We start from the raw sequence: 25,945 nt of genomic DNA, 5'->3' as shown, positions 1-25,945 counted from the left end.
TGACATCTTTATTTTGTTTTTCCCCATGCAGAAAGAGAACATGAATACAAATATGTTTTATTTGAGATTGAGACCATGGCCTCATACTGAAGGGGCCAAACCAGAAAAATACAATGACTTTTACAAACTAATAATGGAAACAGTTGATAAACATTAGTTTTGCAAAAGAATATCAAGAGACCACAGGGAGTGACCTCTTGCTTGCTTCATAAATATACATTCTTCTTCTTCTTCTTCGTTCGTAGGCTGCAACTCCCACGTTCACTCGTATGCACACGAGTGGGCTTTTACGTGTATGACCGTTTTTACCCCGCCATATAGGCAGCCATACTCCGTTTTCGGGGGTGTGCATGCTGGGTATGTTCTTGTTTCCATAACCCACCGAACGCTGACATGGATTACGGGATCTTTAACGTGTGTATTTAATCTTCTGCTTGCATATACACACGAAGGGGGTTCAGGCACTAGCACGTCTGCACATATGTTGACCTGGGAGATCGTAAAAATCTCCACCCTTCACCCACCAGGCGCCGTCACCGTGATTCGAACCCGGGACCCTCAGATTGACAGTCCAACGCTTTAACCACTTGGCTACTGCGCCCGTCAATATACATTACAAAATTAAAGACTTGTTTCATTTCTTGCTGACAACAAAATATTTAGCCTGAAATCACAAGGTTCTATATAATACTTTGAAAAAACGAAAGGACAGACATATCCAGTCTCAATCACATAGATCTGCACAATACTTTGAAACAGAAAGGACTGAATAAATCCAAGTTTTTTTAATTTTATATATATATATTAGTTACAAAAAGAAAGAGCAGACATTTAGTTCAAAATGACAAGGTTCTGTACACCTGTTTGGAGAAGAAAGGACATGCTAGTGTTTACAACGAGCCTGTGATTGCACAACTTAATTTCCATGTGGATTAATAAGGTGTTTTTGATTTGATCTGATTGATTGATTTGACATACTGAAATCCCAAGGTTGTGAAAAACAGTCTGAAAAAGAAAGGGCAGAAGCCAAGAGAGGAATGGAGAGAACTGTACCTGATTATACTCCTCAATGGAGGCAAACCTCACCTGATTATACTCCTCAATGGAGGCAAACCTCACCTGGTTGTACTCCTCAGTGGAGGCAAACCTCACCTGGCTGTTCTTAATGGAGGCAAACCTCACCTGGTTGTACTCCTCAGTGGAGACAAACCTCACCTGGTTGTACTCCTCAATGGAGGCAAACCTCACCTGGTTGTACTCCTCAGTGGAGACAAACCTCACCTGGTTGTACTCCTCAATGGAGGCAAACCTCACCTGGCTGTACTCCTCAATGGAGACAAACCTCACCTTATTATACTCCTCAATGGAGACAAACCTTACCTGATTATACTCCTCAATGGAGACAAACCTCACCTGATTATACTCCTCAATGGAGGCAAACCTCACCTGGTTGTACTCCTCAATGGAGACAAACCTCACCTGATAATATTCCTCAATGGAGGCAAACCTCACCTGGTTGTACTCCTCAATGGAGACAAACCTCACCTGATTATACTCCTCAATGGAGACAAACCTCACCTGGTTGTACTCCTCAATGCAGGCAAACCTCACCTGATTATACTCCTCAATGGAGACAAACCTCACCTGATAATACTCCTCAATGGAGACAAACCTCACCTGATTATACTCCTCAATGGAGGCAAACCTCACCTGGTTGTACTCCTCAATGGAGACAAACCTCACCTGATAATACTCCTCAATGGAGACAAACCTCACCTGGTTGTTCTCCTTAATGGAGACAAACTTCACCTGATTATACTCCTCAATGGAGACAAACCTCACCTGATTATACTCCTCAATGGAGGCAAACCTCACCTGATAATACTCCTCAATGGAGACAAACCTCACCTGATTATACTCTTCAATGGAGACAAACCTCACCTGTTTGTACTCCTTCAATGGAGACAAACCTCACCTGTTTGTACTCCTTAATGGAGACAAACCTCACCTGATTATACTCCTCAATGGAGACAAACCTCACCTGGTTGTACTCAATGGAGATAAACCTCACCTGGTTGTACTCCTCAATGGAGGGGAGGCAAACCTCACCTGGCTGTACTCCTCAATGGAGGAAAACCTCACCTGGTTGTACTCCTCAATGGAGACAAACCTCACCTTATTATACTCCTCAATGGAGACAAACCTTACCTGATTATACTCCTCAATGGAGACAAACCTTACCTGATTATACTCCTCAATGGAGGCAAACCTCACCTGGTTGTACTCCTCAATGGAGACAAACCTCACCTGATAATATTCCTCAATGGAGGCAAACCTCACCTGGTTGTACTCCTCAATGGAGACAAACCTCACCTGATTATACTCCTCAATGGAGACAAACCTCGCCTGATAATACTCCTCAATGCAGGCAAACCTGACCTGATAATACTCCTCAATGGAGACAAACCTCACCTGATTATACTCCTCAATGGAGACAAACCTCACCTGGTTATACTCCTCAATGGAGACAAACCTCACCTGATAATACTCCTCAATGGAGACAAACCTCACCTGATTATACTCCTCAATGCAGGCAAACCTCACCTGATAATACTCCTCAATGGAGACAAACCTCACCTGGTTATACTCCTCAATGGAGGCAAACCTCACCTGATAATACTCCTCAATGGAGACAAACCTCACCTGGTTATACTCCTCAATGGAGGCAAACCTCACCTGGCTGTACTCCTCAATGGAGACAAACCTCACCTGGTTGTACTCCTCAATGGAGACAAACCTAACCTGATTATACTCCTCAATGGAGACAAACCTCACCTGATTATACTCCGCAATGGAGACAAACCTCACCTGTTTGTACTCATTAATGGAGACAAACTTCACCTGTTTGTACTCCTTAATGGACACAAACCTCACCTGATAATACTCCTCAATGGAGGTAAACCTCACCTGGTTGTACTCCTCAATGGAGACAAACCTCACCTGATTATACTCCTCAATGGAGACAAACCTCACCTGGTTGTACTCAATGGAGATAAACCTCACCTGGTTGTACTCCTCAATGGAGGGGAGGCAAACCTCACCTGGCTGTACTCCTCAATGGAGGAAAACCTCACCTGGTTGTACTCCTCAATGGAGGAAAACCTCACCTGTTTGTACTCCTCAATGGAGGAAAACCTCTCCTTCTGGATGCGGGTCATGTACAAGACATCTGTGTCTGGCAGCGCCTCTTCCAGACTGTTGCACGTCTCCTGAAACACAGAGTGTCAATACCTGAACGTCACCTGAAACACAGTGTCAATACCTGAACGTCACCTGAAACACAGTGTCAATACCTGAACAATTCCTGAAACACAGTGTCAATACCTGAACGTCACCTGAAACACAGTGTCAATACCTGAACGACTCCTGAAACACTGTGTCAATACCTGAACATCTCCTGAAACAAAGTGTCAATACCTGAACAATTCCTGAAACACAGTGTCAATACCTGAACGTCTCCTGAAACAGTGTCAATACCTGAACATCACCTGAAACACAGTGTCAATACCTGAACGACTCCTGAAACACTGTGTCAATACCTGAACATCTCCTGAAACAAAGTGTCAATACCTGAACAATTCCTGAAACACAGTGTCAATACCTGAACGTCTCCTGAAACACAGTGTCAATACCTGAACGTCACCTGAAACACAGTGTCAATACCTGAACGACTCCTGAAACACAGTGTCAATACCTGAACGTCACCTGAAACACAGTGTCAATACCTGAATGTCACCTGAAACACAGTGTCAATACCTGAATGTCTCCTGAAACACAGTGTCAATACCTGAACAGTTCCTGAAACACAGTGTCAATACCTGAACATCCATCTGACCCATCATCATCATTGTCATATATCACCCAAGCCCATCCTGGGCCACAACAAGGATGAAAACACTGTCACTATATACCCTTGTAGAACCTGAAGTAAAACAGGAAAACACCTGTTCTTGTATACTCCCTATTTGGTGTCATATACTGTACCAAGTCAAACTGGCTCTATTTGTTTGTTCTGTTTGGCAAAAATTTGTAGCTAACTCAGTAATAAGACATCCTGCTCAAAGTCTGCCGTCTGCTAGCCAATCAAACGCCGTTTCCAGCTGGAACTGTAACTCACTCCAATGACCAGCCCTCATTGAGATACGTAGATTATCTAGTTGCTCTATCTTTGCCAAAGTTTTATGCAACTAAAATGCTATTTTCATGTATGCTTGTAGTTGTGTGCAGCTTCCTGGGACATTTTTGCCTGTCTTTTACACTTTTTTTGACAACAGATCTTTAAAAGTAATGTGAACAAAACATAATATGAACGTAGTTTAATTTTACACGATATACAGCATTGTGCAAATTAACATATATGTCAAACCAAAAAGTGCAGACATGGAAACTCACACCTACTTGGCCCAAAGATGAATACATCATAGTAAAAATGCGCAATTATAAGGGTAAAAAAAAAATGACACCCAAAAATTCTAAGAATATATAAGTATATACCTACAAAAACAGAAAAGAAATGAATACAACTAGGTAAAAAGAAAAGGAACAAAAACAAAAAAAGATTATAAAAAAAGGAAAAATACTCAGCAAACAAGTAATAAAAACAAAATAAGAATGAAAATGGGCCAAACCAACACAGCAATTTACCTGAGGGATGCTGTGTGAACATAGGTACCTACCTGAGGGATGCTGCCTGAACATAGGTAGCTACCTGAGGGATGCTGTGTGAACATAGGTAGCTACCTGAGGGATGCTGCCTGAACATAGGTAGCTACCTGAGGGATGCTGTGTGAACATAGGTAGCTACCTGAGGGATGCTGTGTGAACATAGGTAGCTACCTGAGGGATGCTGGGTGAACACAGGTACCTACCTGAGGGATGCTGTGTGAACATAGGTACCTACCTGAGGGATGCTGGGTGAACATAGGTACCTACCTGAGGGATGCTGTGTGAACATAGGTACCTACCTGAGGGATGCTGTGTGAACATAGGTACCTACCTGAGGGATGCTGGGTGAACATAGGTACCCACCTGAGGGATGCTGCGTGAACATAGGTACCTACCTGAGGGATGCTGTGTGAACATAGGTACCTACCTGAGGGATGCTGGGTGAACATAGGTACTGACCTGAGGGGTGTGAACATAGGTACCAACCTGAGGGATGTTGCGTGAACATAGGTACCTACCTGGGGGGTGCTGTGTAAACATAGGGACCTACCTGAGGGATGCTGCGTGAACATAGGTACCTACTTGAGGGGTGTGAACATAGGGACCTACCGGAGGGATGCTGCGTGAACATAGGTACCAACCTGAGGGGTGTGAACATAGGGACCTACCTGAGGAATGCTGCCTGAACATAGGTACCAACCTGAGGGGTGTGAACATAGGGACCTACCTGAGGGATGCTGTGTGAACATAGGTACCTACCTGAGGGATGCTGTGTGAACATAGGTACCAACCTGAGGGATGCTGTGTGAACATAGGTACCAACCTGAGGGATGCTGTGTGAACACAGGTACCTACCTAAGGGATGCTGTGTGAACATAGGTACCAACCTGAGGGATGCTGTGTGAACATAGGTACCTACCTGAGGGATGCTGTGTGAACATAGGTACCTACCTTAGGGATGCTGGGTGAACATAGGTACCTACCTGAGGGATGCTGTGTGAACATAGGTACCCACCTGAGGGATGCTGGGTGAACATAGGTACCTACTTGAGGGATGCTGTGTGAACATAGGTACCCACCTGAGGGATGCTGGGTGAACATAGGTACCTACCTGAGGGATGCTGTGTGAACATAGGTACCTACCTGAGGGATGCTAGGTGAACATAGGTACCTACCTGAGGGATGCTGGGTGAACATAGGTACCTACCTGAGGGATGCTGTGTGAACATAGGTACCCACCTGAGGGATGCTGGGTGAAAATAGGTACCTACCTGAGGGATGTTGCGTGAACATAGGTACCTACCTGGGGGGTGCTGTGTAAACATAGGGACCTACCTGAGGGATGCTGCGTGAACATAGGTACCTACCTGAGGGGTGTGAACATAGGGACCTACCTGAGGAATGCTGCCTGAACATAGGTACCAACCTGAGGGGTGTGAACATAGGGACCTACCTGAGGGATGCTGCCTGAACATAGGTATCAACCTGAGGGGTGTGAACATAGGGACCTACCTGAGGGATGCTGCGTGAACATAGGTACCCACCTGAGGGATGCTGTGTGAACATATGTACGTACCTGAGGGATGCTGCGTGAACATAGGTACCTACCTGAGGGATGCTGTGTGAACATAGGTAGCTACCTGAGGGATGCTGCGTGAACATAGGTACCTACCTGAGGGATGCTGTGTGAACATAGGTACCTACCTGAGGGATGCTGTGTGAACATAGGTACCTACCTGAGGGATGCTGCGTGAACGCAGGTAGGCTTGCACGTCCTCCGGCATCTCCAGGCCGGGAGGAGCGACGTAGCGCAGAGTGACACGGTACAGAGCCAGCAGTCGGGCCAGGGAGTGGACAGTTCGTCCGTTCTTCAGGTCACCCACCATGGTGATCTGTGAACCCCATAACGTCACGTTGACACATCATGACGTCGACACATCACGACGTCAACACATCACGACGTCGACACATCACGACGTCGACACATCACCCCATGGTGTCGACACACACAATGACGTCAACACACACACACACACACCATGACGTCAACAAAACACCCCATGACATCAACACAACACCCACGACGTCAACACAACACCCATGACGTCAACACAACACCCACGACGTCAACACAACACCCCATGACGTCAACACAACACCCATGACGTCAACACACACACACAATGACGTCAACACACACACACACCATGACGTCAACAAAACACCCCATGACATCAACAACACCCCCCCCCCCCCCCCCACCATGACGTCAACACACACCCCATGACGTCAACAAAACACCCCATGACTTCAACAACAAAAAAACCCATGATATCAACACACACACACACACCCATGACGTCAACAACAAAAAAACCCATGACGTCAACACACACACCATGACGTCAACACAACAGACCATGACGTCAACACACCCTATGACCTAAAAACACACACTATGAAGTCAACACACACACAGCATGACATCAATATAAAAAAAAGGCTAAATAAATGTCAAATTAGACTGCACAATAGACAGCTATTGCCCATCCCAGCATCTGCAGTTTCACTACTCAATCACCAGAGCAAAACAGCGCAGGAATCACATCACAGACTACAGAAAAGAGAGAAAAAAAAAAGTGTCAAGGTTTGCTGAAGACACCAGCCACCCAAATTTAAACTAGTTAACGAAATTAAACAACACAGAACCGCAAGCTTTCTCCTATACTTTTTATCAATAGACGGCCCATTTGTATGGATGAGTAACAGTAACAAAAAACCACAAAAAACCAAAAAAATATCACAAACAAAAAAGTTATTTCAAGTTAGGAAGTGAAATGCGCTACCTAACACTTTGCTTCAAGAACAAGGACACCGAATAAGCTATAATAACACTTTGCTTCACGGAACAGAAGAAAAAAAAATAACCACCAATAACACTTTGCTTCAAGGAACAGAAGAAAAAAACAACAACAATAACCACCAATAACACTTTGCTTCACGGAACAGAAGAAAAACCCAATAACCACCAATAACACTTTGCTTCACGGAACAGAAGAAAAAAACAATAACCACCAATAACACTTTGCTTCACGGAACAGAAGAAAGAAACCCAATAACCACCAATACCACTTTGCTTCACGGAACAGAAGGAAAAAAAAACCCCAATGACCACCAATAACACTTTGCTTCAAGGAACAGAAGAAAAAAACAATAACCACCGATAATTCTTTGCTTCACGGAAAAGAAGAAAAAAACCCAATAATCACCAATAACACTTTGCTTCACGGAACAGGAAAAAAGCAACAACAAGTAACATCGCTTCACGGAACAGAAAAAAAACCAACAAAGAAGAAACAGTAACTGACAGTGAGTCCATTGACGGTGCCAATCTCCTCACGGATGGTGAAGATGTCGAGCAGGGCCTGCGTGGGGTGTTCCCCTGTCCCGTCTCCAGCATTGATCACTGGCTTCCGGCATGTCCGCGCTGCGTCCTGCAACCATAGTGATTTCTTCAATACTGTTCTACATGGTGTTTCTTTCACTATGAATCTACACTACGCTGTGTTCCCTTCATGACAGTTGTACACTGTGTTCCCTTCATGACAGTTGTACACTTGTACACTGTGTTCCCTTCATGACAGTTGTACACTGTGTTCCCTTCATGACAGTTGTACACTGTGTTCCCTTCATGACAGTTCTACACTGTGTTCCCTTTACTACAGTTCTACACTGTGTTCCCTTTACTACAGTTCTACACTGTGTTCCCTTCATGACAGTTCTACACTGTGTTCCCTTTACTACAGTTCTACACTGTGTTCCCTTCACGACAGTTCTACACTGTGTTCCCTTCACGACAGTTCTACACTGTGTTCCCTTCACGACAGTTCTACACTGTTCCCTTCACTACAGTTCTACACTGTGTTCCCTTTACTACAGTTCTACACTGTTCCCTTCACTACAGTTCTACACTGTTCCCTTCACTACAGTTCTACACTGTTCCCTTCACCACAGTTCTATACTGTGTTCTCTTTGTGACAGTTCTACACTACGACAGTTCTAAACTTTGTTCCCTTCATGACAGTTGTACACTGTGTTCCCTTCATGACAGTTCTAGACTGTGTTTCCTTCATGACTGTTCTACGCTGTGTTCCCTTCATGACTGTTCTACACTGTGTTCCCTTTACTACAGTTCTACACTGTGTTCACGACAGTTCTACACTGTGTTCCTTTCACGACAGTTCTATCTACACTGTGTTCCCTTTACTATGATTCTGCACTGTGTTCCCTTTACTTCATATAATCATATCATTGGATTATTTTTGCTTTTTTTCGTGTTTGTGTAATTTGTGTTTATGTTTTGCCACTTTTTGCCCCCTTTCAGTGTGTACAAGCATACAGGTCAAATGCACAAATTAAAGATCCCATAATCCATGTCAGTGTTCAGGGTGAGTTATGGAAACAGTATCCAGCATGCACATCCCCAAAAACAGTACAGGTGCCTATATATAGGCAGGGTAAAACCCACTCAAACAGGTGAGTTGTTGTCTCGTTCGTCATTTATCACATGGATTCCCCCGTCTCCTCGACGAAGGCGGCAGTACGTCACAGGTCCTCTAAAATAGGTGAGTGAAGGTGGTACTGGCAGCCCACAAAGCAGAAGGACCGGAAGAAGAAGAAAAAGAAGAAGAAGAAAAAGAAGATGACGATGAAAGAAGAGAAGGAGAAGAATTAGAAGCAGAGGATGGTGATGATGACCCACTGCACACAGGGCGACTGACCTGTACAGAGTGGGCGGAGGGGTGACGGATCACCAGCAGGTCTGAGTAGCCAGCCATCATAGCCACTGTGTCTGCACACACACACCGCACCACTGTCCTTTATCACACACTGCACCACTGTCCTTTATCACACACCGCACCACTGTCCTTTCTCACACACCGCACCACTGTCCTTTATCACACACCGCACCACTGTCCTTTATCACACACCTCACCACTGTCCTTTCTCACACACCACACCACTGTCCTTTATCACACACCGCACCACTGTCCTTTATCACACACTGCACCACCACTGTCCTTTATCACACACCGCACCACTGTCCTTTATCACACACAACACCACTGTCCTTTATCACACACCGTACACTGTCCTTTATCACACACCGCACCACTGTCCTTTATCACACACAACACCACTGTCCTTTATCACACACCGTACACTGTCCTTTATCACACACCGCACCACTGTCCTTTATCACACACCGCACCACTGTCCTTTATCACACACCGCACACTGTCCTTTATCACACACTGCACCACCACTGTCCTTTATCACACACCGCACACTGTCCTTTATCACACACAACACCACTGTCCTTTATCACACACCGTACACTGTCCTTTATCACACACAACACCACTGTCCTTTATCACACACCACACCACTGTCCTTTATCACACACCGCACACTGTCCTTTATCACACACAACACCACTATCACACACCGCACCACTGTCCTTTATCACACACCACACCACTGTCCTTTATCACACACCGCACCACTATCCTTTCTCACACACCACTCCGCTGTCCTTTCTCACAAACCATTCACCACATATCATCCTCGTTTCTCACACACCACACCACTGTCCTTTCTCACACACCACACCACTGTCCTTTATCACACACCGCACCACTGTCCTTTATCACACACCGCACCACTGTCCTTTATCACACACCGCACCACTATTCTTCCACACACACCATACCACACCACTATCCTTTCTCACAAACCATTCACCACACATCATCCTTGTTTCTCACATGCACCACCATCCCTCTCAACACCAAAACACCATCAACCTTTCTCACATAACACAAACCATTCTATAAACACTACAGCCTTCTTTTTCACAACACATCTTCCTAAACATATCAGATAACAATCATCAATATCAGCTAATGGTGCAAGATAACACAGAGTTCAAATTCAAACAGTCCATCAAAAATAAAACTCATTTCCAAATAAAACTCGCACTACCCTGCAAACACCACAAACAAATTTACTAAGTCATACATGCCTCAAACCATCCATGGAAACTTTTTTTTAACTAACACACTGAATCTGTCAAACTGGTAACCCCAAAACCCTATACACTACATTACACAGTATTACAAAACCCATCCTGTCCCTAACCAAACAACCAAAAACCCCTATGTACCACACTACAACACAAACCCCGACCCTCTCCACAACCAACCAACCAACACACCTATACACTACAATAAATATACCCCCCCTTCTCCCTAAACCTACTACCCCAAACTCCTGTATACTACACTGCAACACACTGCCCCCTCCTCTCTCCATATGTACCACACCAAACTCCTGTATACTACACTACAACACACTGCCCCCTCCTCTCTCCATATGTACCACACCAAACCCCTGTACACTACACGACAAACCCACACTCCCAACATTGGAAGGTGGAGGTAATGACGATGGCCACCCCTCCCACCCTGCAGAGTCACCCCTGCAGGTGGTCAAAGTAGCATCCCCCCCCCCACTCCCCCCACCAACCATTCCCCAACTTACAAATGGAAGGTGAACCACCCCCCACCCTCACCACCCCCCTACCTTGCAGTGTAATATGCGCCGTGTTTTTTCGCGGTTTAGAATTGAAATGTCCAACTTGCGCTCACACTTTTTGCAGTTTAACTATTATGGGCAAAGTAGGAATTGTTCTTTTTGTTATGACACTCCGGAAACCGAAATGCATTTTCTTTTGGTCTGCCCTAAGTACTGTTCCCTGCGTTCTCAGTTTATTCCTGCTAAATTTCACAAACATCCAAGTGCATTTAAGATGTCCATGTTGTTATCTTGTGTGAGTGAGAGATTGAGTGTTAGTATATGCAAGTTTGTATTCAAAGCGTTTTCATTACGAGCAAATGCTCTAGAATCGTTATCGATGCCCATGTAGTTCAATGGTTGTCCTAATATTCATTTCCCTGTATTAATTCTGTTTGTCCTTGTGAACTCCATTGTTATGGATCTGTGGTCTGACAATTAAAATATTTCGACTTACCTTGCAGTGTCTCCCCCTTGCAGGCGGAGGACGTGGCCTCGTTGAAGTGGACGACGGTGCCCCCCAGACGCTGCATGGCCGCCGTGAAGGAACAGCTGGTGCGTGTGCTCACCTCAAAGAACATGGACGCCAGCACCTTGCCCTGAGGGACACATCACCAAACAGCATTCATCACAAAGAACATGGACGCCAGCACCTTGCCCTGAGGGACACATCACCAAAACAGCATTCATCACAAAGAACATGGATGGAAACACCTTGCCCTGTGGGACACATCACCAAACAGCATTCATCACAAAGAACATGGATGGAAGCACCTTGCCCTGAGGGTCACATCACCAAACAGCATTTACCACAAAGAACATGGATGGAAGCACCTTGCCCTGAGGGTCACATCACCAAACAGCATTCATCACAAAGAACATGGATGCCAGCACCTTGCCCTGAGGGACACATCACCAAAACAGCATTCATCACAAAGAACATGGATGGAAACACCTTGCCCTGAGGGACACATCACCAAAACAGCATTCATCACAAAGAACATGGACACCAGCACCTTGCCCTGAGGGACACATCACCAAAACAGCATTCATCACAAAGAACATGGACACCAGCACCTTGCCCTGAGGGACACATCACCAAAACAGCATTCATCACAAAGAACATGGACACCAGCACCTTGCCCTGACGGACACATCACCAAAACAGCATTCATCACAAAGAACATGGATGGAAACACCTTGCCCTGTGGGACACATCACCAAACAGCATTCATCACAAAGAACATGGATGGAAACACCTTGCCCTGTGGGACACATCACCAAACAGCATTCATCACAAAGAACATGGACGCCAGCACCTTGCCTTAACACATCACCAAACAGCATTCATCACAAAGAACATGGACGCCAGCACCTTGCCCTGAGGGTCACATCACCAAAACAGCATTCATCACAAAGAACATGGACGCCAGCACCTTACCCGGTGGGACACATCACCAAACAGCATTCATCACAAAGAACATGGATGGAAACACCTTGCCCTGAGGGACACATCACCAAAACAGCATTTACCACAAAGAACATGGATGGAAACACCTTGCCCTGTGGGACACATCACCAAACAGCATTCATCACAAAGAACATGGATGGAAGCACCATGCCCTGTGGGACACATCACCAAACAGCATTCATCACAAAGAACATGGACGCCAGCACCTTGCCCTGACACATCACCAAACAGCATTCATCACAAAGAACATGGATGCCAGCACCTTGCCCTGAGGGACACATCACCAAAACAGCATTTACCACAAAGAACATGGATGCCAGCACCTTGCCCTGAGGGTCACATCACCAAACAGCATTCATCACAAAGAACATGGATGGAAGCACCTTGCCCTGAGGGTCACATCACCAAACAGCATTCATCACAAAGAACATGGATGCCAGCACCTTGCCCTCAGTGAGACACATGTCATCAAATGACATTCACTTCCAAGAACATGGACGGTAGCACATTTGGTGTCATCAGCTTATGTCCAGAGAAATTGGGTTATGTTAAAGGTAACCACAAACACATACACACGGAAAACCTAAAAACCTGCATTATTACACTGACTCGTGTTGGGTGAAAACACATACATGAGCCAATAATGATAACAATAAAAGAATCTCATCATTCATTCATCATTTTGCCCATCGCTCCTGGTGGAGCATAGGCCATCGACGACCCCTCGCCATCGCCCTCTGTTCTGGGCTGTTCTGGCCATTCCAGTCAATAAAAGAATCTATATAGCACTAAATTTTGTGCAGAGACAAATAAACTGAAAGCACTTACATGCCAGTCGTTCATTCACACACACACATCAAACCCTTCAAGTATGCTGAGAGTAGACAGACATCTCCCCACACCCCACTGACCTTCAGCACATGGTCCAGGGGTCTGTCACGATTGACCGCCACACGGTAGTTGTGAGCCAGGTTGAAAATGTGAGACAGCTGCAACATACCAACATGGGCCATTGTAACACACCAACATGGGCCATTGTAATATATCACCAACATGGGCCATTGTAACACATGAAAATGGGCCATTGCAACACACTGACATGGGCCATTTAACACATCAACATGGGTCATTGTTAACACACACACATAAACCATTTTAATGCACCAATACGGGAAATGGAAACACACTCATGAGCCATTTTAATACACAAACATGGGCCATTGAAACATATCACCAACAAGGGCCATTGTTACACACCATTATGGGTCATAGTAACACCAACATGGGCCACTGTAACACACCTGATCCTTGTTAATTACCATTGTTAGAGATAACGTGTGGTGGCTGGTGACTCCTGACAGAGGCACCGGTCTCACCTGGTCCTTGCTAAAGGTGATGATGGACAGCACGTGGTGGTGACACCCAAACACACCTGTAACGCCCTGACCCAGACACCTGTCTCACCTGGTCCTTGCTGAAGGTGATGATGGACAGCACATGGTGGTGACACCCAAACACACCCGTTACACCCTGACACAGACACCTGGTCCTTGCTGAAGGTGATGATGGACAGCACATGGTGGTGACACCCAAACACACCCGTTACGCCCTGACACAGACACCTGTCTCACCTGGTCCTTGTTGAAGGTGGTGATGATGGACAGCACGTGGTGGTGATACCCAAACACACCTGTAACGCCCTGACACAGACACCTGTCTCACCTGGTCCTTGCTGAAGGTGATGATGGACAGCACGTGGTGGTGACGCCCAAACACACCTGTAACGCCCTGACCCAGACACCTGTCTCACCTGGTCCTTGCTGAAGGTGGTGATGACGGACAGCACGTGGTGGTGACGCCCAAACACACCTGTAACGCCCTGACACAGACACCTGTCTCACCTGGTCCTTGCTGAAGGTGGTGATGACGGACAGCATGTGGTGGTGATGCCCAAACACACCTGTAACGCCCTGACACAGACACCTGTCTCACCTGGTCCTTGTTGAAGGTGGTGACGGACAGCACGTGGTGGTTGGTGATCCCCGACACAAAGTGATGCAGGCCGACCTGCTGCATTGGGTGGGACCACAGCACGGTGTTGGCCATCGACTGCGGCATCATGGGAGGGTGGTGACCTCCTGACCCCGGCGCCCCCAGAGGGCCCAAGAGGTCACGCCGCATCAAATCCATGTGACTTTCGCGCTGACTGGCCACTTCTGCACAGGCAACGCTTTCTGTTCATCGTCTTGAAGTTTCTGTTTCATGGAGATGTCAACGGGTACAGACTGATCCATATCTGCTACACCACAACTACGTAAAAAAATAAAAACAAAAATTTAAAAAAAAAGAGAGATTCCTTTCTTTTTTTTCAGTCAGATTCTAACCTTTGCATAAATCCCAACATGCTGGTTGGTCAATGCTTGAAAGCCTAAACTACGTCTGTAAAAATGATAACAAAGAATGAAAAAAAACACCCAAAAAACAAAACAAAAAAAAACAAAAACAAGAACAATAACTGAATATTCTAAAATATGCGGTCTGAAATCAAACGCTTGACAGATATCACAATCATCAAAAATAAAATAAAATAAAGGTGTAGGAGGTGGCGGAGGTCTGGAGTCGACCGGAGGGAGCGGAGGAAGTGGAGAAGGCGGCGGGTTGGCGTTGTTTAGAGGGCCAGGAGTAGAGGGCCCAGAGTGTCAGCGAATCGATTGCGATCGCGCCTTAATTTTAGCACGATTCCCCAATCGAGCTACATAATTATGTGACCTGGTTGGAGACATAATTTGACCACAAACAAGAACGCCAGAGAATCGACAGACAGACAGAAAATACGAAAAAACTTAGCCGTATGAAGAGCACAGGTACAGGAGTCATGATGGCTGCCGGAAAAAGAGGGCGATAACCAGCGGGACAAAGGGGAGGTTACCTACTTCCGGGAGGTTATCGGCCGTAGTTTCGTCTGCTCCGCATAGGCGGATAGTAGTTTGCACAGGACAGGAATGTCAGACCCCTGCCGGAGTCTGCACTAGTTGGGTCACGGTTAAGTATGTGTAATTAAATAAAAGCTATACATTTTAAAACATGCAGTTTGAAACAGGACGTCTGACAGACATCGTCATCCTGAACACCTGGTTGGGAGGGACGGATTTCTGTCACACTGAAAAGTTTCCAGCCCACGGGTGGGTTGCATGGGTGAACTTTGCTAAACTTCCTGTTGCTCCAACCAAAGCACACATGTTTATACAAGGGTCAAAAATGAACCAATAAACGCCATCCTCTTCCCCCGACTTCCACTTTCCAATCAGACATAAAAAGACACTACTGATCCCAGCACACTGTCAGTTCATTAGTTTGTAGCCTGTGGCTACTGACTCATCCACCCAAAAGACTGTTAATGCCTTGATCTGTGGGGAGAAAATTAGATGACAAACTTTAGGTGCAGCCAATATTGATGATAAAGAAAAACCATGTCATCCTCGTAATATTCTGACCACTGGATAAGATGATAAAGAAAAACCATGTCATCCTCGTAATATTCTGACCACTGGATAAGATGATAAAGAAAAACCATGTCATCCTCGTAATATTCTGACCACTGGATAAGATGATAAAGAAAAACCATGTCATCCTCGTAATATTCTGACCACTGGATAAGATGATAAAGAAAAACCATGTCATCCTCGTAATATTCTGACCACTGGATAAGAAAGATAACGGACAGAAGACAAACAAAATAAACAAATTAAAACTTAACAGACTGAATACACACAAAACAAACCAATACAAACTAAAAAAAAAAACAACCTTAGTGCAGACAGAATGGAAACATCTAAGCAAGCTGATTTCAACAGAAAAACCAGCTGTAATGTGGTCAGAAATCAGACAAAGCCAACAAACCATACACCTTAAATCAACAATTTACAAACAACGAATGAACAGAAACATCAACATCAACAACAACAAATGAAACATAGAAACTGAGCTAGTTTCATGCTAACCTCAACCTGACTTCTCCCTGAACTGAAGTAAGAGCAGAATTTCTTTTCTGGATATAGTCACAATGTTGTTTTTTTTCCTGTGCGAGATATTTTTATATTCATAAATAAAACTCACAATAAAAAAAAAGAAGTCACATTACTGTTGTGTCGCAATAATTGATAATGATCATAAGAAACGTGTTTAAGCGCTAAATCTTGTGTGGAAACCAGCCAAAAAGCTTCCACACCCAACAGTTAACTGGCACAATCAGTCACACTGCAAACAGCAGCAGCATGTTACTGAGGAAAGAAAACAAATCAAATTAAAATGAACAAAAAATCTGTACATATTTGTATTTGTATTTCTTTTTATCACAACAGATTTCTCTGTGTGAAATTTGGGCTGCTCTCCCCAGGGAGAGCGCGTCTCTACACTACAGCGCCACCCTTTTTTTTTTGTATTTTCTCCTGCATGCAGTTTTATTTGTTTTTCCTATCAAAGTGGATTTTTCTACAGAATTTTGCCAGGACCAACCCTTTTGTTGCTGTGGGTTCTTTTATGTGCGCTAAGTGCATGCTTCACACAGGTAAACCTCGGTTTACCATCTCATCCGAATGACTAGCGCCCAGACCACCACTCAAGGTCTAGTGGAGGGGGAGAAAATATCAGCGGCTATGCCGTGATTTGAACCAGCGCGATCAGATTCTCTCGCTTCCTAGGTGGACGCGTTACCTCTAGGCCATCACTCCACATATACATCTGCACAAACAATGGATATCAAAGAAACACAAACAGAATCCATTCAACAAGTCATGCCAGAGGATGGAGCAGGTAGGGTAGGAATGGGCTGGGGGTGGGGGTGGGGGTGGGGGGGTTGCACAGAGTTTCAGGAATGGTGATACACACATTACTGAAGAGGAGATGGTTTGTAAGGGTAACCGCAACAAGGCCAGTGCATCAAATTCCAACGGGAACCATTTCCAGGAGCTAGCATACACAGAATGTGGGAGCGTAGACAGATACACAGACCTGCATATATGTGTGTACATTATGTACACAGGCAGTGATTCTGAATACACATGCATGCACATACACTGACACACACTCTCTGCATGTGCGCACACACACACACACATATATATATATATAATATATATACACACAGGCAGTGATTCTGAATACTGGTGCACACACACACACACACACAAACGTATGTGTCTGCGCACATAATTATATACACACAGGCAGTGATTCCGAATACTGGTGCATGCACACTTGCACACCCTCTGTCTTTTAACTTTCAACTGACCCAGACCAAAAAAGTACAAAAAAGGGGGAAAAAAGGCAGAAAGAGAGCAACAGAGAAGAAGAAAGTTCCAGCACAGAATTTCCTGATAGTACTTTCCTTTCATGTCTTTCGTCTGTTGTTCGATGTTCTTTTAGTGCAAATGAAATACACTGATGCTAAATATGATGCAGCTAAGAAAACAAACAATGTATACTACTACTACTAAGAATGAAAGTCAAAATATATTTTGTTACATGGTACCAACCACCCATCCTTTCAAAACAAACAGAAAGAAACAAAAAATAAATCACACTTTATAAAAACTCCAGATAAAACCAACAAATTAATCCTGAACTGAACATGATCTGCAAAAACCCAGCAATTTAAAAAAAAAAAAGATACAAACTGCAAACATTGCGAATACAAATCTAAGCGAATTTGGTCAATAACAAACACTTGAACCAAATACACATAAACCAGTAAAATCTAAACATAAAAACAGCAAACAAACAAGCCTCTTTCAAAACTGAATTTAAACAAGGGCTTTGTGATGTCGTCAGAAAACCGATACAGCATACCTCTTCAAATTAACCAAAAAATAAAAAACAAAAACAAAGTTCTCATTCACATGAACTGAAAGGAATTGGAAGCAGACAAAGAGACAGACACACAGAGATAACAGAGAGAGAGGGAGAGAGAGAGGGAGGTAGAGAGAGAAGGGCAGAGAAAGATTCAAACTAGCTTCCCGCTAAATTACTTGCCTCCAATGGATTTCTTCCCTGTAAATAGTCATACAAGTATTTGTGAGAGACAGTATACACAAATCAAAACCTATTATGTTCACTGTCGTTCCAGTGTCCCCAACATTTTGATGTACCGATTCATTTTGAACCCAGAAAAGGGTGTTTACTAATAAATGGAGCATGCTGTATGTTTGAAAGAAATCTGTGCCTGCTTTTATTTAAGGTCCGGTCTTGATTAAAGTGTGGCTCTGATAAACGCTCACATTTCAAAAGATATTACCTGACCAGTCAATCCAGTGTGACATGCAAAAGAAAATAAACTGCCCTCACTGACTTTAAGATACAGGTGTGTGCTACTTGCTCTTTGATATTTCTTGTTTCAATATAACTTATCCACATTCAGTCATCACTGTTCATTGAAACACTATATTCAATACAAAGTCTAATTAACACTTTGTACTCTATCAGTGCAGCTGCACTACAATTTCTTCAGACCCGCCCTACAGCAGCTGAGCGCGCTGTCAAAGCCACATTTCAAACAAAGCTTCATTTCAAACAAAACCACACTTCAAACAAAGTCACACTTCAAACTCAAAACACACATTATCAAAAACATGTTCAGTCCCCTTGAAAACACAAGCTAACAATGTAGAGACTAAAGCCAACAAGCGAAAAGCACCAAGTGAGAATACATCTGATTGAGAAAGCGAACCTATACGTGCCCACTGCAGTATGGAAATATCTGTACTTTGTCCAAGGGAAGCAATTGCATGTGAGGATAAATCAGTACTCAAGGTACAAAGTGATAGAATTAGATTCTATATGAAAATGTAAATTGGATAAACGCCTTCCTTCTTCTTCTTCTTCTGCGTTCGTAGGCTTCAACTCCCACGTTCACTCGTATATACGCAAGTGGGCTTTTTACGTGTATGACCGTTTTTACCCCGCCATGTAGGCAGCCATACTCTGCTTTCGGGGGTGTGCATGCTGGGTATGTTCTTGTTTCCATAACCCACCGAACGCTGACATGGATTACAGGATCTTTAACGTGCGTATTTGATCTTATGCTCGCGTATACACATGAAGGGGGTTCAGGCACTGGCAGGTCTGCACATATGTTGACCTGGGAGATCATAAAAATCTCCACCCTTTACCCACCAGGCGCTGTCACCGTGATTCAAACCCGGGACCCTCAGATCGAAAGTCCAACGCTTTAACCATTCGGCTATGGCGCCCGTCATAAATGCCTTCCAAATGTGTATAATACATTTCAAAAAGTTGTTCAGCAAACCGTAGTTATGACACTGTTCTCTCCCTTCCACTGTCCTGGAAAGACCTCCACAGGTGTGAAGTGTACACATACACAGTAATGTGTAACAGGTACCTTCATTAATGTGCAACAACGCAATGATCATACAGTTAAAGCCATCAAGCATAAACTGGCATTAAAATAAACAAACAACACTGGTATTATGTCTCAAGCACCAAATTACAGTGTCCATTTTTCTTTGACCCTCACAAGTCATACATCAATAAATGTGACCTGTGAATTGAGGCAGAGCATTCTGAAGCTATCAAGTCTGTAGTAATAGAGACTGGGGGAAAATATGGTCGAGACATATAACATTCTGCATGGACATTACGAACAAGGCGCCAACAGAATCTCTTCACATCAAATGACAGAACACACTCACATGGGGCATCCAACGAAGCTGACTAACCCTAATAAACTATAACAGTTTCAATTTCAGTTTCAGTAGCTCAAGGAGGCATCACTGCGATCGGACAAATCCATATACGCTACACCACATCTGCCACGCAGATGCCTGACCAGCAGCATAACCCAACGCGCTTAGTCAGGCCTTGAGAATAAAAAAAAGAAAAAAAAAGGTGAATAAATAATAGATAAGCTTACATAAATAAATAAATAATAATTATAATATAAAAAAGGTAGCAGTAATGATAATAAAAATAATAATAATAATAATAAATAAATAAGACAACAATGATAATAAATAAGCAAATAAATAAATATAAACTGTAACAAATATATCGTTCCAAAAATGTGTCCCAGATTCTCTGGCCTTTCCATCCCTGCTCTCTTGGTGACCTCAGTTTTGACCCCGCTCTTCTTCCGTGTTTGGGCTGAGTCCTATCAAGGTCTCTGGTGTTGGCAGACTGATGGAAGACTGGTTGGAGGGATGTGGTGGCGATACTCACTCAAAGGGGAAACACTCCCTCAGTCTGGCTCCATGACTGAGCTATCATCGTCATCAGCAAGGGGTTTAGTAGGTAGTGTCCTTAGTACATCACATCAGAACAGGCACTACTGAACACCACCAAAGTGACTCAGCAGCAGTGCAGGGTCTCCTCTGGTGTGTAGTTTCCTGGCTACTTAACATCAATAGTTTCCTGTGTGGTGCCGGTACTGTGACAGATGAACCTTGGTGTGGGCTGTGTATGGTGGACTTGGAATGAGCAGCATGGGAGTAATGCCACTTAAAAATGGTGCAGATGATGGGGCAGCAAAACAAAAAAATAAATTAATCAAATAAATAAACACACACACACACATATATACATACATACATATATTTCTAAATACCCAGGCAGATGGCTGAACAAAGAAGCCTACAAGCAATGACATGACAGCATCAAAACGTAATAAAATTGCACATTATTCACGAGATGCACAATTTTCAGTATTGGCAGAAGAAACTGATGTCATTCTGCTTTGGGTGTTAAAACAAAAAAGACACTAAAAAAACAAAAACAAAAAAAAAAACCCCAAAACCCCCCCAAAAAAAACTGGAATTGGCAGCAATGAAATGAATGGCTGTTAAATGGACCCCCCCCCCATTTAGCGACAGCGGTCACGGAGCAGCACGCATCACCTCCCTACAGAGCAAGTGCGACAGCTCACCAGTGCAGCAGCGACGAAGGCAAACTGGCAATGCAGAATTCAGGGCATCTTACTGGTGTTATATGTAGTATGAACCAAGAATATCACTATTTATTTGGTGCACAGCCTTTCTAGGCTTCATTTCTAGATGTAGACAAGTGGGGCACTGTGCATATATATATATATATATATATATATATATATATATATATATATATATATATATACACACACACACACACACACACAATGAGTGATTACACGTGTCCATGATTACAATACTTGTCTTCATACATGAGTGTGTGTGTGTGTGTGTGTGTGTGTGTGTTGTGTGTGCACAAGCCTGCACATACACATATGGGATATATATGGATGTGTAACTGTACTGCTATATAACGTAATGTATGCAAGGTAATGTGATACAATGTGATGTAAACAGTGTGTGTCCACATCTACTGCTGGAGACTTGAACCATTGCCCCCACTCACCCTCAACACACTGCTCTATAACACACTGCCCCCACTCACCCTCATCACACTGCTCTATAACACACTGCCCCCACTCACCCTCAACACACTGCTCTATAACACACTGCCCCCACTCACCCTCATCACACTGCTCTATAACACACTGCCACCACTCACCCTCAACACACTGCTCTATAACACACTGCCCCCACTCACCCTCAATACACTGCTCTATAACACACTGCCCCCACTCACCCTCAACACACTGCTCTATAACACACTGCCCCCACTCACCCTCATCATACTGCTCATAACACATTGCCCCCACTCACCCTCATCACAGTGCTCTATAACACATTGCCCCCACTCACCCTCATCACAGTGCTCTATAACACACTGCCTCCACTCATCCTCATCACACTGCTCATAACACACTGTCCCCACTCACCCTCATCACACTGCTCTATAACACACTACCCCCACTCACCCTCATCACACTGCTCTATAACACACTGCCCCCACTCACCCTCATCACAGTGCTCTATAACACACTGCCCCCACTCACCCTCATCACACTGCTCTATAACACACTGCCTCCACTCACCCTCATCACACTGCTCATAACACACTGTCCCCACTCACCCTCATCACACTGCTCTATAACACACTACCCCCACTCACCCTCAACACACTGCTATATAACACACTGCCCCCACTCATCCTCAATACACTGCTCTATAACACACTGCCCCCTCTCACCCTCATCACACTGCTCTATAACACACTGCCCCCACTCACCCTCAACACACTGCTCTATAACACACTGCCCCCACTCATCCTCAATACACTGCTCTATAACACACTGCCCACACTCACCCTCAACACACTGCTCTATAACACACTGCCCCCACTCACCCTCAACACACTGCTCTATAACACATTGCCTCCACTCACCCTCAACACACTGCTCTATAACACATTGTCCCCACTCACCCTCATCACACTGCTCTATAACACACTGCCCCCACTCACCCTCAACACACTGCTCTATAACACACTGCCCCCACTCACCCTGAACACACTGCTCTATAACACACTGCCCCCACTCACGCTCATCACACTGCTCTATAACACACTGCCCCCACTCACCCTCAACACACTGCTCTATAACACACTTCCCCCACTCACCCTCATCACACTGCTCTATAACACACTGCCCCCACTCACCCTCAACACACTGCTCTATAACACACTGCCCCCACTCACCCTCATCACACTGCTCTATAACACACTGCCCCCACTCACCCTCAACACACTGCTATATAACACACTGCCCCCACTCACCCTCAACACACTGCTCTATAACACATTTCCCCCACTCACCCTCAACACACTGCTCTATAACACACTGCCCCCACTCACCCTCATCACACTGCTCTATAACCACTCACCCTCAACACACTGCTCTATAACACATTTCCCCCACTCATCCTCAATACACTGCTATATAACACACTGCCTCCACTCACCCTCATCACACTGCTCTATAACACACTGCCCCCACTCACCCTCATCACACTGCTCTATAACACACTGCCTCCACTCACCCTCAACACACTGCTCATAACACACTGCCCCCACTCACCCTCATCACACTGCTATATAACACACTGCCTCCACTCACCCTCAACACACTGCTCTATAACACACTGCCCCCACTCACCCTCATCACACTGCTCTATAACACATTGCCCCCACTCACCCTCACTACCCCACAACTATTCCCTTCATATAGGTAAAAATAATCAACTTAAAAGGCAAAACTATTACAAAAATGATTCGAGACACACATGTAAACTTTCCAATTTATGAAACACTGCACACGCTTTGAGCTGAAGTGTATTCTATCTTATGAAACAACTTCAGCAGTCCTGCATGCGTACTAATCACACACCAACTGACGTCAATGACATGCATGCAGGTTAACGATGAAATGTTCCAGGAGGTGTGTGAGTGCATGAGGGGGAAGAGCCTTACCTTTGTTTTCCTTGTGGATCGCTTCTGTGGCCTCCGTCACTGCAAACACACAGCACACCATGCACGTCAACTATCAGCAAGACACACACACACACACACACACACACTGCATGTCACCCATAGCAAGCGACACACACACACACACACACACACACACTGCATGTCACCCATAGCAAGCCACACGCACACACACACACACACACACTGCATGTCACCCATAGCAAGCCACACACACACACACACACACCATGCATGTTTCCCATGGAAAACCACACACTCACATTCACATCCACACAATACACTGAGCATGTCACCCCATAGCAATCCACACACACACACACACACACACACACACACACACACCATGCATGTCACCCATAGCAAACCACGCACACACAATACATGTCAACCTATAGCAAGCCACACACGCACACACACACACATGCACACACACACACACACACACACACACAGACCATGCATGTTAACCTATAGCAAGCCACGCACACGCGTGCGTGCACACACACACACACACACACACAAGATGCATGTTAACCAGTAGCAAGCCACACACACACTCATACACACCATACGTGTCAACCCACTGAAAAACACACACTATGTATTCAATATTTATGAATATCTAAAGCCAATACATAAATCCATGTAATATGTAAGTACTCCCACCATCAACTCAACTGACAACATTAGCTGAAGAATCATTTCACAACATTAGCAGAAGTGTAATATCACTGACAACATTACCATAAGTATTATCTCAGCTTCAGAATAAACGAAAATGTACATAAAATGAGGGTGAGAGAGAAAAAAAAAAGAAAGGAAAAAAAGTCATACAATTTCCTTTGTGACATCTGAGGTGACAGGTGTGCACAATGATCAAAGTAAAGCTTTGGTCAGTCAGAAATGCTTGTTCAAACTTTGATGAAGCCTGACACCATAAATCCATTAAAAATCATTCAACAATAACAAGCCTTAACAACTGACATATCTTTCACGCCCTGGAAAAATGAAAAACTAAAGTGGGAAAATAAACAGCAAGAGAAATGAGTGAGTAAGCTGCAGCTCTAAATTGTGCTGAAATTCCAAAAGAAACACACAAACTAGCACCAGGTCTGGCATGCACAGACAGTGCTGGGAAGAGGTGTTGAATGACTAATCAGAGAAAAATAAACAAATAAACTGCTCAACGGCTATTCAAAGGAGAAAAAAACAACAACGTAAAGCTGCTCAATGACTAAAAAGATAAGGAAAAAATATAACAGCTACTCAATGACTATGCTGAGAACAAAAAATCTACAAGAGAGGCAAGGCCTTCAAGACTCACTTGTGATACATTAAAAAAAAAAAATCCAAGCTTTTTATGTATTGAGAATAATTTCAGAATGTAATGTTTCAGATGAGAAAGATCAGTTTAAAGCAAATTAAATTACAGAGTAATTTCCCTTTTTTTACCTCTGCACCAAAACGTTTGCAAAATAAATAAAACTTCCATGCTTTGCAAAAGAAGTTCCTGTTTGAACAAAAAATGATAATAATGACTCCTCTTGTTGTTGTGTCAGAATAAGAGGTCAAAGTGCCAAGTTTAGAGAATAGAAAAAATATAAATATAACAGTAAATGCAGTTTGCATATAATTAGGCTTCTTTTTTTATTTTTTGTGCCCATCCCAGAGGTG

General features: G+C 44.2%; 1 protein-coding gene across 5 annotated transcripts in view; it reads right to left on the bottom strand.

Annotated features, from left to right (window-relative positions):
• LOC143294688 (multifunctional protein CAD-like) overlaps window positions 1-25,945 on the bottom strand; it is a 107,569-nt gene that overhangs the window by 6,430 nt on the left and 75,194 nt on the right. For 3 of the 5 annotated variants that reach the window (XM_076606081.1, XM_076606084.1, XM_076606082.1), the window contains 9 exons: window positions 24,251-24,289; window positions 18,863-18,880; window positions 14,825-15,048; window positions 13,744-13,821; window positions 11,819-11,960; window positions 9,507-9,577; window positions 8,094-8,219; window positions 6,462-6,617; window positions 3,168-3,269 (listed from right to left, as the gene is read on the bottom strand). In XM_076606081.1, coding sequence (XP_076462196.1) covers window positions 3,168-3,269; window positions 6,462-6,617; window positions 8,094-8,219; window positions 9,507-9,577; window positions 11,819-11,960; window positions 13,744-13,821; window positions 14,825-15,048; window positions 18,863-18,880; window positions 24,251-24,289 — 956 coding nt within the window. The remainder of the gene's footprint in view (window positions 1-3,167; window positions 3,270-6,461; window positions 6,618-8,093; window positions 8,220-9,506; window positions 9,578-11,818; window positions 11,961-13,743; window positions 13,822-14,824; window positions 15,049-18,862; window positions 18,881-24,250; window positions 24,290-25,945) is intronic. The other 2 variants (XM_076606083.1, XM_076606085.1) reach the window with 1 other exon arrangement.

Source organism: Babylonia areolata, chromosome 20 (genome assembly GCF_041734735.1).
Source record: "Babylonia areolata isolate BAREFJ2019XMU chromosome 20, ASM4173473v1, whole genome shotgun sequence".
NCBI classification, from domain to species: domain Eukaryota; kingdom Metazoa; phylum Mollusca; class Gastropoda; order Neogastropoda; family Buccinidae; genus Babylonia; species Babylonia areolata.
This window is presented reverse-complemented; position numbering and strand designations above follow the sequence as displayed.